Source organism: Pongo pygmaeus, chromosome 3, assembly GCF_028885625.2.
Source record: "Pongo pygmaeus isolate AG05252 chromosome 3, NHGRI_mPonPyg2-v2.0_pri, whole genome shotgun sequence".
In the NCBI taxonomy this organism is placed as follows: domain Eukaryota; kingdom Metazoa; phylum Chordata; class Mammalia; order Primates; family Hominidae; genus Pongo; species Pongo pygmaeus.
In genome coordinates, this window is record NC_072376.2 from 38,188,758 (window position 1) to 38,202,494 (window position 13,737).

At 40.7% G+C, this 13,737-nt stretch overlaps 1 protein-coding gene across 4 annotated transcripts in view; it reads right to left on the bottom strand.

Moving 5' to 3' along the window:
* Positions 1-481: 481 nt before the first annotated feature.
* The window catches only part of TLR1 (toll like receptor 1), a 59,716-nt gene continuing 46,460 nt past the window's right edge, over positions 482-13,737 (bottom strand). The window contains exons 2-5 of one of the 4 annotated variants that reach the window (XM_054485626.2): positions 10,678-10,759; positions 10,320-10,353; positions 6,472-6,563; positions 482-4,511 (exon numbers count right to left, since the gene is read on the bottom strand). In XM_054485626.2, the coding sequence (XP_054341601.1) occupies positions 2,084-4,444 (2,361 nt within the window). In that variant the 5' untranslated portion in view covers positions 4,445-4,511; positions 6,472-6,563; positions 10,320-10,353; positions 10,678-10,759 and the 3' untranslated portion in view covers positions 482-2,083. Of the gene's footprint in view, positions 4,512-6,471; positions 6,564-9,871; positions 9,968-10,319; positions 10,425-10,677; positions 10,760-13,737 lie in introns of those variants that run through there. The other 3 variants (XM_054485623.2, XM_063663597.1, XM_054485625.2) reach the window with 3 other exon arrangements.

Consider the following 13,737-nt stretch of genomic DNA (forward strand, 5'->3'; position numbering starts at 1 on the left):
TCCTATATCCCCAAGGTCTAACTCCGTGGTTTGACTTTCAAGATCCTTGACAATATAGTCTTAATATAACTTTCCACACTCCTATCCTACTGTTGTTTTTCATTAACCTCACGGTCCAGTCAAACTGGGATACCAGTCTAAGAATAGGCCCGGGTATTCCTGCCTTTGCTCTCTTTATCTTTCTGCTTAGAATGGCCTTTCCATTCTTCATCATTACACATTGAAAAATCCAAAGTTAAAGTCTTCCTTCAAGACCTAATGGAAAAAAAAAATCATTTCTAAGAAGATTTTTTTCACTCAATTTAAGCAACCTCTGAACTTCCATTTTATAGCTTTGTTTCATTGATTTTTATTTTAGTTATTTGGATATGTGTAGTGTTCTCTGATTGACTGTAAGTTCTTTAGGCCAAGAAGCTAATAGTATATGTATGTGTTAGTTGGGTTCCTTCCCACTCAAAAAAGTAGAGACTGAGACGAGAGCTTTGCGTGCTGGTCATTTGTAGGCTTTTTGTTTTTTGTTGCTTTTTATTTTATTTATTTTTTCTAGACTCCTTGAGTTAAGGGAAGGTTGCTTGTTTGGAGCAGCGATCTCAGGGCTCAAGAGTGATGCGAATGAGAAGAGTGACCAAGGAAGAATGGAAAGTCAATGCAAAAGCAAGTTACTGAGCTGGTTACCCTGTGGGTAAGTAAACCTCAATGCCACTGGGGATTGTTTGAGAAAAGGTATCGATTATACCTCATTTTTTAACCCAAGAATAGAAGAAAGGAGCATGTATATAACGCCTCCCATCCCGTAGTGATATCCCTCATGCTTCCAGGTTTGTGCATGTATCAGAATGGTTGAACAGGCTTCTACAAGCATCCCATGCGGTGGTATCAGTGAAGTCACGGGGCATAAAGCGAAAGATACATGGTGTAGTTATGATAAGGTTCTTGTCAAGACTACACCTGCCCAGAGCTGGCTGCTGGAGTAAAAAGGTAGACTGACAGGATGTTTGATGGGTATGAAAAGCATCAGATATATCCATTCCTTAGACTGCCCCATCTGCTCATGCTCTACTTTAATAGTTCCCCAAAGAGACAGATGCTATATATAGAAGCACTGTATATCAACTATATTCTTCCTGCTAATCAAAAGAGCAAAGGCTCTAGTGCATGTTAGTTCATACAACCAGAATCTCAGCGAGATCTCCAGCCATGGAAAACCAGACTCAGAATTTCCATCTGGAGTGCGGTGGAACACCTTCTTGGTCTGGGCTCCCTCATAAGCAGCCTCTGAGACAAATATTCAGTGGCAAGTAGTTTATCACAGAGGTGATCCCATGGAATACACATAGAGGAATAAGTAAGTGAGAAAAAAATGGGAAGGAAGCCAATCGAGAATACTTAATCAAGCCATTTCTACTGTGGACAACCAGAATTTTATCCTGCTGGGGAACTCAGGGAGAATGCAAAGTATACCCCAGATTTATCTCAAAAAATGAGTGAGAAAGTTGGGGTATTTATCCACCAGCTCTTTCTGACATTGGTTGAGGGCTGTTTCCAAGGACAATTTCCAGCACTTCTGAACTACTCTTTGTGTGGGCATGATGGTGGGGGGTTGGGGGGGAACCTTCAGGCATAGTGTCTCCAGCATTATCAATTATCAGCCATCAATAAGTTGAGTTGAATGCACCATGGAAATGAGGAAAGCATCAAAAGCTGTAGAAATCTGCTATACAAACCCAGCTATACTCATAAAAGTCATGGCGTTTTCCAATATTGACCATGATACACTAGAACACACATCACTGAAGAAAAACAGGTGCTTCCCTTGACTTCATGACAAATTCAGAACTCAGTTATAGCAAAGAAACAAGTAGATCCCTTATGTGTCAGAACTGTTTAAATCAAAGTTATATCATTTCATTAATTTTTAATACCACATATAAATGGTGAACTGGGGCCTGAAAGTATATATTTTTACCTATATCATACACTCACAATTGTGTTTACATTTATGTTGATGCAAAATAAAGTCATTGTTGGAACTTCCAAAAGCAGCAACATCAACAGGAGGAATATTTTTCGCTTGATGTGTAATCTATTTCTTTGCTTGCTCTGTCAGCTTAATATTAATGGCTGCCCTTAGGTTAGCCCAAAAAAGCCCACGTTTGCTCTTTTCCTTGGGCCATTCCAAATAAGTCCTCCTGGCCATGAGACTTTTGAGCTTGTGATAACTGCTAGGAATGGAGTACTGTGGAATGGGTTCCAGCAAGATCAGGATTAGGTTATTAGATCCTTCATGAAAGAGATTGTGATGGGCAAAGTAGAGTTCATAATGGCACCACTCACTCTGGACAAAGTTGGGAGACAAAACAAAGATGGACTTGTAACTCTTCTCAATGCAGCTGATGATATTTTCCACAATGCTCTTGCCAGGAACAAAGTTTCTCTCATGAAGGCAAATCTGCATACCTTCTTTCTCTAGGTTTGGTAATAATTCATTCTTCACCCAGAAAGAATCGTGCCCACTATATGAAATAAATGCATGAAACTGGAGATTTCTTTGGAGTTCTTCTAAGGGTATGTTCCTGGCCCTGCGCCGGGTCTGGGTCCACTGGCACACCATCCTGAGATACCAGGGCAGATCCAAGTAGATGCAGAGGGAGGTCACAGTCACAGCCAACACCAGCATGGTGGCAACGATGGTGATGATCAGCAGAGTTATGTTGCAGAATAATTCAGGCAAGTGAAAATCCTTTAGTAGGGTTCCTCTATAACTTTCTGGGTAGTCACACTTATAAGTATCAGGCCAGCCCTCTACCACTTCACTTGATACTTGGTCTATATTTTTGACAAATTCTCTTAGCTCACAGGTACATTGGAATGGATTGTTCCCTGCTTTTATTGACCTCATCTTCTGGCAGCTCTGGAAGAAATCAGCTGATGGGTGGGAAACTGAATTGTGATCAATGATCAATACAGAAAGGCTGCTAAAGCTGCCACATCCAGGAAGGTCGGTTAAAGAATTGAAAGCAACATTGAGTTCTTGCAAAGCTTCCAGTTTTACGACTTGTTTAGGAATGCTGTTTATTTTATTGCTGTGAAGATCAAGTACCTTGATCCTGGGAGGTAAACATCTGAAAATAGTGTCAGTAAGTATATTTGAAGACATATTTAAACTTAATAAACTTTTAGTCCAAGAACAATCTCCTTTCTTTTCATCATAGCTTACAGAATTCTGGCTAATATCCAATTGTTGCAGAGACTTCATCTGTGTAGTCATTTCAGCTATTTTTGAAAGTTCTTTTAATTGATTCATTTGTAAAATAAGTGTCACCAACTCAGTAAGGTGCCCACAATTTTCAAAAACTGTGTCTGTTAAGAGATTATTGGAAAAATCCAAATGCAGGAACGGGCTAATTTTGGATGGGCAAAGCATGTGGACCATGCGTGTACCAGACACTGTGAAATTTTTGATGTTCATATTCGAAAAGATTTTGTAGATAGCCCCTTGTGGAAAACTGAACACATCGCTGATAACTTGGTGTATAGACAAGGCCTTCAAGGAAGTGCCAGAATAATTAAAATCTCTGAAGTCCAGCTGACCCTGTAGCTTCACGTTTGAAATTGAGAAATACCATACGGTTGTATGCCAAACCAGCTGGAGGATCCTAATGAAAGAATTCCAAGTTGTTTCAATGTTGTTTAAGGTAAGACTTGATAACTTTGGATTTGTTTGAAGTTTTGCCAGAATATTTAGGAAGTAAGAACATTTGTTATCTTCTAGCACACATTTGATATTAGATAGTTCCAGATTTGCTATAGTCTTGACTGACACATCTAAAATGAAATGGAATTCTTTGTTTGTGGGGAACACAACGTGCAGACTCTCAGTGTTAAAGTCTTGAAGGCCCTCAGGGTCTTCTTTTTCCCCATAAGCCTCTCCTAAGACCAGCAAGACCTTGCTGATATTCAAATGAGCAATTGGCAGCACACTAGATTTTTCTAAGTGTGTGGTGCTCAACCCCAGAAATTTTAGTTGAGAGATATTGCCAAACTCTTTGCATATAGGCAGGGCATCAAACGCATTAAATGACAGGTCCAAGTGCTTGAGGTTCACAGTAGGGTGGCAAGAAATCTTCGCCAACTTGTTGTGGGACAAATCCAAGTATTCCAATTCCTGGTTGAATTTGAAAACACTGATATCAAGATACCGGATTCTATTATGAGAAATTATCAAAATCTTCAGCTTTGACAGTGATAAGATGTCAGAAGTCCAAAGCTCAGATATATAATTTTGAGATATATTTAAGACTGTTGTTTTCTGGGATAGGTCTTTAGGAACATGGGTGAGACCGTTTTTTGACCTATCAACTAAAAATTCACTTTCTTCAGATAATTGTATTCTGATCTGAAGTATTAGCATGAAGATAATGGCAAAATGGAAGATGCTAGTCATTTTGGAACACTAGACATTCCTAAAAGTAGAAGCTGTTCTTCAGATCATCTTGATACAGACACAGATTCTAGAAAAAAAATACATGAAATGATGAAATACATTACACACATTTTTAAAATACACGAAATTAGTCATGGCTGACATTAAACTTTTTTTTTTATTACAGACTCATTAAATGGAGGCTACATTCTTTGGGTTACACAGACTAAAACTAGAGAAGTATATATATTGGTAAATAATGATGCCAGCTCTAATCAAATAAGTTTTAATATGGATGGTGTAATAGGTTGAATGGTGGCTCACCAAAAGATATGTCTACATCTTAACCATGTCCTAATCCCCAGAAACCATGAACGTTACCTTCCTTAGAAAAGGGGTCTTTGCAGAGATAATAAAGTTAAGGATCTTGAGATGAGGAGATCATCCCAAATTATCCAGGTGGTCCATAAATCCAATGACAAGTGCTTATCTAAGAGAAAGGCAGAGGGATATTTGACAAAGAGACAAGAGAAGAGGCAACTGAGACACAGAGGAGAAGGCCTCGTGACAGTGGAGGCAGAGACTGGAGTGCAGCAGCTACCAGGCAAGGAACAGCAACAGGCGCCAGAAACTAGAGGAGGCTCTGGAGTGAGGGCAGCCCTGCTGATGCCTTGAGTTTCAACTTCTGCTCTCCAGAACGTTGAGGGCAAAGCCACCACATTTATTATCATCTGTTACAGCAGCCTCAGGAAACTAATACAGGTGGGTTCATAGAAAGTTCTCTGGCCTCAGGCTTCCCAAAATTATTTAGAACTCCAGCTAAGACTCAACTGGTGTACTTTCACTCTTTGACATGTATCTCCCCATGACTTTCTCAAGAGGTGTTCCAAATGGTGGTATTGGGACTGCTCTTCTATTACCCTTTATGACCTATACACGGTTTGGGTCTAACTTTGGTCTTACTCAAAAGGTAATTAGATCACGATAAAAGGTCTCTCAGAAGATCCATTTATTCATCCATTTATTTATTCAACCAGTATTTATTGATCTCCTACTGGCCATGTTTTAAGAACTGGAGATAGAGCAGTGAACAAGATAAAGTCCGAATTCTCAAGGAGTTTTTATCTAGTGGGGAGACAGAAAATAAATGAATGACTAAACTCAAGTTCCTATAGTGATAAGTTCTGTAGAGAAAAATAAAGCAGGGTAAATTGTAGGTAAGAGAAGGTGCTTGGGGTTGGCTATTTTTGAGTAATGAGTTAGAGAAGGCCTTTTTGAGATGATGACACTAGAGTAGAAATCAGAATGAAGTGAATGAGTAACCTATGTGAAGATCTGGTAACCTACGGCATTTCTGGCTAAAGAAAAGGCAAGTATAAAGGACCTGAGATGGAATTGAGCTTGGCTTGTCTGAGAAGGAATGGGAAGGTCAGTGTTAGCATGGAGTTAGGGAAGAGGAGAGGAATTAGGGCCAAGACCACTCAGGCTTTGTTGATCATTGCAAGGAGTTGGGATTCTATTCCAAAAATGATGAGAGGGTGGCTAACACTGGGAGGTTTTGAGAAAGGGAGTTGTTTCCTCCTCTCTCTTATTCAGAATACTTTTTTCATTCATTCATCAAATATGTATTTCTTCTCTATGCAGTGGTAGGCATTGTTCTAGGTTATGCCTATTGTACCAGTATTCAAACTGCTCTAGCTAAGACAACATTTTTGTGGTCAGCATTCCAGTGGCGTATGAGAACAGAGGGAGCTGTGTTGGGATGAACTCTAGAGTGTGCAGTCCTCACCTCCAGAGACCCTTTCAGCCGTGATTACACAGCTACCCAGTTCTCACAAGGAACTAACTCAAAATCCCCTAGAACCATTAGACAAGCAAGGCATCAGTATCAGCAAAGCACCAAATTCCTCTTCACATATCCCCTCCCATATCTCAATGAGCACAGAGAACCTAAATAATTTAGCTTCTAGAAACAACCCTCAGTTACAAAAGCTCCCCAGTTTAGACATGCAAACTTATCTGGGTTTTAGAGCCTTCCTTGGACTTACCCTTTTGTAGAGGTGCCCAATATGCCTTTGTTATCCTGATTTCTTCTAATGAGGAAGAGGGCCTGGTACCCCCATTAGTGTTCATGAAGACCCTGAGCAAGGAAGATGATGCAGACATTAACATTCATGTTAAAAGTCAAGGTGGTGTTTTTATGACATTAATTGTATTTGGCTGAAAGACCCAGAAATTTCCCAATTCTTCCTCTCCAGCTTCCTTAAAGAGCTACTCACACAAGGAGCAATACTTCAATGGATGTTATAGCTTGAATGTTTGTGCCCTGTGAAATTCTTATGTTGAAATCCTAACCCCCAATGTGATGGTATTAGCAGGAGAAAATTGTGAAGTAATTAGGTCATAAGAATAGAGCCTTTATGAGTCAGATTAGTACCTTTATAAAAAGGAGCCCAGAGAGCCTCTGGCTGTCTTTCTGCCATGTGAAAATACAAGAAGGGGGCATCTGCAAACCAGAAGAGGGCCCTCGCCAGAACCCAACACTACCACCCTGATCCTAGACTTCCACCCTCCAGAACTGTGAAAAGTAAATGTCTGTTGTTTATAAGCCACCCATTCTGGTACTTTGTTATGGCAATTTAAACAGACTAAAATAATGGGAATAAAAATAATACCCTGGGGCAGTGCCTAATATCTCAAAACAGAGCTATCTGTTACAAGCTAGGTCAAAGCAAAAGTGGCCTGGTCTTAAGGCCCCAGTGGGGTTCCCTGCTTATTCCTATGCCTGAATCCAGATCAGGGCTCTTTCCACCTCCTAGCCAACTCCAGAGTTCATGGAAGCAGTGATCAGCACTGTCAGGCGTGGTATGCAAAAGTGATCAGGGGCACACAGGACCCCGTGCATGAGTGCGAGTGCTTGGCTCGCAGAACCTACCACACGCAAGATGAAAGTTGTCCTTTTTCCCTTAACAACAGCCATCGTCACAAAAATACATAAATTTATATAACTGCCTGTTCCCAAGTGTTAGAGTAGGTACTTAGGCAGACATGAGCAGGACAGGAGAGGGGCCTCCCAACCAGGAATATCAGGTGACCATCAGGTGATGATCAGGCAGTTGTTAAACAGTCTCTCTAAGCTGGGGGCCACGGCTCACGCCTGTAATCCCAGCACTTCAGGAGGCCGAGATAGGCAGATCAACTGAGGTCAGGAGTTCGAGACTAGTCTGGCCAGCATGGTGAAACCCCATCTCTACTGAAAATACAAAAATTAGCCGGGCGTGGTGGCAGGTGCCTGTAATCTCAGCTACTGGGGAAGCTGAGGCAGGAGAATTGCTTGAACCCGGGAGGCAGAGGTTGCAGTGAGCCAAGATCATGCCATTGCACTCCAGCCTGGGCAACAGGGCTAGACTCTGTCTCAAAAACAAACAAACAAAAACAAAAAAACAGTCTCCCTAGAATAATAATTGTTTGCACTCAGCACCAGGGAAAGTCAGTCTCCTAATAGATAGAAAACACACCTGAAGCTGGTGGTTAGCAGCCTCCTGATAAACTCTCAGGAGTTGGGCAAGCAGGCTTGAGCATGCATACCAAGAGGCAAAATGGTGGACTTCAACGGGTATGTGACCTTCCTCTAGGAAGGCTTGTCTGGCAAGGGAAAAATGTCTCCAATGAGCATGTGCGCAACTTCAGTAAACACAATGTGCGTGCAGCCCCTCCCAAGGGCTGGCAGGCCACTGCACATGCAGACAGCCCACCCCAAGGGAAGAATCAGGGGAGAAGAGACACAAGACTCCAGAAGTCTGCCAACAAATAAGCCCCAAGTCACAGGTTAAACTGAGCACTTGGATCTCTCAAGTTGCCCACTTGGCCCTCTCCCAAGTATAATTTACTTCCTTTCGTTCCTGATCTAAAACTTTTTAATAAACTCTGTAAGGAATATGGCTGTGCTTTGGTCAAGGATAGGCCGAGGTAAACATCCAGAGTGACTCAGCAAGTTTAGAGTGCAGGTGTATAACTCATTTTTTATCATAGCCATGTAGACATAACATAGAGAAGCTTATCATAGCCATAACATAGGGAAGGTTCATCCCTTGGCTCTAAGCCACTATTGTCCGTAAATGGTATAATTGCCCTGCTGACGCTGTACAGGTGCATTGGCACCCAGAGAAAGAGAGAGAGAGAGCCAAAGCTGTCCACCTTTGCAGATGGACTGAGGGGAGCTGGACGCACAGCTGTGTGTGGAAGCTGCCGAACTAAGCAGCCAGGACAAGGCGGACAGTCGGAGAGAACTACTGTAAATAAGCTGCTGATGAGAGCTGCTGCTGAATAAAATCACCTTTCACCTGCCTACGGCCCCCTGAGTGTTCTTTCAGCTATCTGCTCATCCACCCCTTCCCCTCAGACCTCAGTACGGGCTGGAACCTGGCCCTGGGCATGACACTCTCACTCTTGCTCTAAAACTTGCCTCGGTCTCTCATTCTGCCTTATGCACCTCACACAAATTCTTTCCACTGAGGAGGCAAGAATCAAGTTTCTACAGACCTGTATGGATTCACCACCGCTAACGCAAGCATTTAATGAAAGCATAGCTTCAGTTTTATGTCGAGCTAAATTAATTGACTCAAATATCTTCTATTTGCCTAACCTCTATCTTGCCCTTTCATTTAAAGTCATTAATTTTAAGTACTCAGTTTATGAAACCATTCTTATTTCTATAATTAAGAAATCAAAATGTTATACACAGGAATAACTGATTTTTAGTACTTCCAGGATCTTTGAATTTTATATACCAAACTTGCTAAATCCATGAAAATCAATGTGTCGGTTTCCTAGACCAAAGCATTTTTTGATCAAAGCCTTAATGACCATGACTGAGCCTCATCTATTTTAGAATCTTTAAACTCTTTTACTATCCAAAAAATAAGCTGAGCAGAAAAGGATGCTTTAATTTGAAAGTGTAAAATGCCTCTAGGTGTGCCTCTGTGAATTTTCATTATTATGATAGGTTTAGCCTCACATTATATGATACAAAGAATCAATACATTTAATTTGTCTTCTTTTGGAGACTTTGGAGGCATCAAACCAAGGCTTTGACTGGTCTTAATGGACAATACCCATACAATCTATCTGGTTCATTAAGTTTAGTCCTGTAAATATTTACTAAGGGCCTTCTCTGCATAAGACCAACTAGCTATTAACCAAAGGTTAAAAGAATCTGAGACGGTTCAAGAACTGTTCTGCTTTGCTTTCTACGTGGTTTTGTGAACCCTTGTTTGTTATAAAACACATTCACTTTCAAGTCTTTTGACCAAATTGGGTGTAGCCTGGGAAACATTTTCAAAACCTGCGATTCCACCTGACGTCTAGCTCCCCAGAACTGTGTTAGTGGCCTGAGAAACAGAAGGACTAGCTAGTGGGAAGGCCCCAGAGAAAAAAACTGAAACAAACCTGCCCACAAAAACAGAAGAGCTGAACAGCAGCATTGCCTCCGGGAGTAACTGACTTATATCTCATTTTCCTTAACACTGCGAAGAGAATACTAATGACGGGATGAGGTGAAGAGAAATGCTGTCAAAATCAACAACTAGCAGCTGCTCTGGAAGAAAACCAGAAGACGTGTGTAACCCAAATATTTATTTCCCAACTCAAAAATATTTCTTGTAAGCAAATCACACACGAGGTGTTATTCCCAGAGCAGCATGGGGACTTTCTCTGATTTAGGACTCAGAACTGATACACAAATGCCAGTACAAACTACACAGTAACTACGTACATATCAGAAATATAACCCACTTAGAAAAACACCCAGGACTTACACAGATTTTTGAGACTTCTGTACTTAATAACTAGCTATACGATTATTTTCTTTTACAAAATAAAATAATATGTTGCTTACCAAGACAACCTGCTTGTCTGTTCCGTTTGGCAGTCTGTAAGAAATTCAAGCACTTCCTTTAAGATTTATTTCACTGTTAACCACATTTGGTGTTGAAAACAAAACAACGAAAAGGCTCTTTTGTGCCACCTACCGAATTCCACTGGAATTACATTACGTAATTAAGAATAAACTTATTTTCTCTTATTCATATGTAGCATAGTCTGTGGGTTACCCGATAGGCCTGTATTAAAATAGAATCATGTTTCTATGGTTCCGAATTTCACTACAGTCAGTTTACTATTGTCTACACTGATGAAGTAAATGAGGTAGTGTTAATAATCCACAGATCATAATTGGCTGAATTCAAAATGCTTACCATGGTGGCTATGCTTGGCAGAAGTGTGCGTCTGGGTGTGTTTCGGCTGCTTTGTTTTTCCTCTTGCCTTTTCACCCATCCACTATTAAAAGTGGAAAGAAGGAGGGGTCAAGATTAAAGTTTTGCTGAAGCACATTCGTAAAGGGGGAAGATCATTCATGCGCTAGTTACAGGATGGACGTTAATCACGTCTTTTTTGACAAGTTGATTTTCAGAGAAAATTTGGTGCTGAATTTTTTTCCACTGATCTTTTCAAGCTTTCTTCAAAACATGTTTTTGTAAACTCTAAGTGAAAAAATATGCTAAGAAGAAAAGAGATTCTTAGCGGGTTTTTCACATAGGGTTTATAAAATCCTGGGGTTTGTTGACAGCATGTTCAAGGAAGACATCCTGATAGCTCTACTCTTGCCTTTTCCAGTAATAACAACAACAAAATAACAACACAATAAATGGGCAAATAAAGCTAAGGGATTCCAGCTGACTGCCTCTGAAGTTGATCTCAGCCTGCATGGCGTCCAGTCAAAACCGGATGTGGGGATGACAAAACTGCCTCCCTTCCTTCCCTCCACAGTTGTCTCCCATAATCAGCTTTTCTACCACACAGCGAGCAAGGCCAACTTCCCCAAACTAAGAACGCTGAGATTCTTTTCGACTTGTAATGTTCTCACTGTCTCTCTCTGTTTCCCCTTACCTCAGAATTTGTTTAATAGAGGAAATATCTTATGTCTACAAATATTTTCTGAAACTGAAAGAATGAAACCACCCACCTGCCATTTCCTCCCTGAGACCCATAACTGGACAGGAGGGAGGTGTCTTTGACTAAGAATTTAGTTCCTGGCTCCCAAAGGCATTGACTTTGTGAATCCAGGCTGAGGGAGCAATGCCCAGGGGAGGGAAGTGGGCAGGGCAGTAAGGGAAGCTCCTCAGCACTCTGAATTCCTGTTTTTCCCCACAGACTCATCCCCACTACTCCCTGTTGTGTACATGATTACAAGTATGTGTGTCTCTGCCCACCCCTAGCCCATACCTGGGCATTTCTTTTTGGATTCAGGGCAGTAAAATTATGCTGTCAATTAGATGTGATCTGTAATTAGCTGTGTGTTTTTTTAACAAAACTTTATTGATATATAATTCACAAACCATAAAAAATTTCACCCTCACCCGTTTAAACTGTATAATTCAGGCCAGGCACGGTAGCTCATACCTATAATCCCAACACTTTGGGAGGCTGAGGCAGGCAGATCACCTGAGGTCAGGAGTTTGAGACCAGCCTAGTAGAGATGGTGAAACCCCATCTCTACTAAAAATAAAAAAAAATTAGCCGGACGTGGTGGCACACGCCTGTGATCTCAGCTACTTAGGAGGCTGAGGCAGAAGAATCGCTTGAACCCAAGAGGCGGAGGTTGCAGTGAGCCAAGATCATACCACTGCACTCTAGCCTGGGTGACAGAGCGAGACTCCATCTCAAAAAATAAATAAATTAATTAATTAATTAATTAAAGTGTCTAATTCAGAGGTACCCGCCTGCCTCTTTTTCCCCCTGCTGTCCAGTGGGTCACCACGGAACAAACACACACTTGTAATCATGCACACCCATCAATCAACAAACACACTTGTAATCATGTACACCCATGCGTTGACACAGCCTCATTTCCCAGGGAAAACTTCCATTCTCAGAGAATACAGCTTCTTTTTAAATTTTTAAAAATATTTTATTTAGCCTAATACATCCAAACATGCAATGAATATAAAACATTATTAATGAGATATTTTATATTTTTTCATTCTAAGTCTTCAAAATCCAGTGTGTGTTCTATACTTACAGAACATCTCAATTAGGCTATACCATTTTAGGCACTCAATCACGTTTGGCCAGAGGCTACCATATTGGACAATGCAGGTTTAGAAGAGCATTATCACAGCCATGCAAATAAGTACAATCCTAAGTCCAGTTAACAGCAGCCCACAGAGTTAATTCAAAATAATGACTTCATACTTTATACTCTAAGCAACCCCATACATCTCTTCATAGCAGTTTCTCTGCCCACCCCTATCCCATACCTGGGCACTTCTTTTTGGATTCAGGGCAGTAAAAATATGCTGTCAATTAGATGTGATCTGTAATTAGTTGTTGCTTGTTTTTTTTTAACAAAGTTCTATTGAGTTATAATTCACAAACCATAAAAAAATTTCACCCATTTAAAATGTGTAATTCAATGACTTTAGGCATATTCACAGAGTGATGCAACCATCACCAAATCAATTTAGAACATTTTCATTACACTAAAAAGAAACACTATACCCCTTAGCTGTCACCTCCACTTCTCCACGTATCCCAGCCCTAGGCAACCACCAATCTACTCTATAGATCATACTGATCTCTATAGATTTGTCTATTCTGAATATTTCACATAAATGCAATCGTATAAAAAGTGGCTCTTTGTGACTGGCTTCTTTCACTTAGTATAATGTTTCCATGGTTTGTCCATTCAATATTTCATTTTTTATTTTTTTATTGCCAAATGATTTTCAAGTGTATGTGTGTGCCACATTTTATTTATCCATTTATCACTTGATGGATATTATGGCTCTTATGAATAACACTGCCATTGACATTCGCATACAAGTTTTTGTGTAGACATATTTTCTCTTGGGTATATACCTAGGAGTGGAATTGCTGCATCATATGGTAACTCTGCATTTGGCCTTTTGAGGAACTGCCAGACTGTTTGAAAGCAGCTATACCATTTGTTCTATGAAACAGCCATATAGGCAAAGCAGCCCCCAAATGCCCTAGGAGCTAAGAAACCAAAGAACGAAGCAGACAAATCCAGTTTGTCAGTAAAGGGTGATTTATTTGGGGAACTTACCCACAGAAGCATGGTCAAAACAGGAGCAATACAGGTAGATCTCTGCAGCATTACTGTCCAGATCCAGGACTTACAGACAGCATATATAGGGAAAGGAAGTACATGCTCTATAGAGACAGCTAAAGGCCACCTTCCAGAACAGACAAGACTGCTATGTGCACCATAGCCTATAATATGTGTGATAACATCA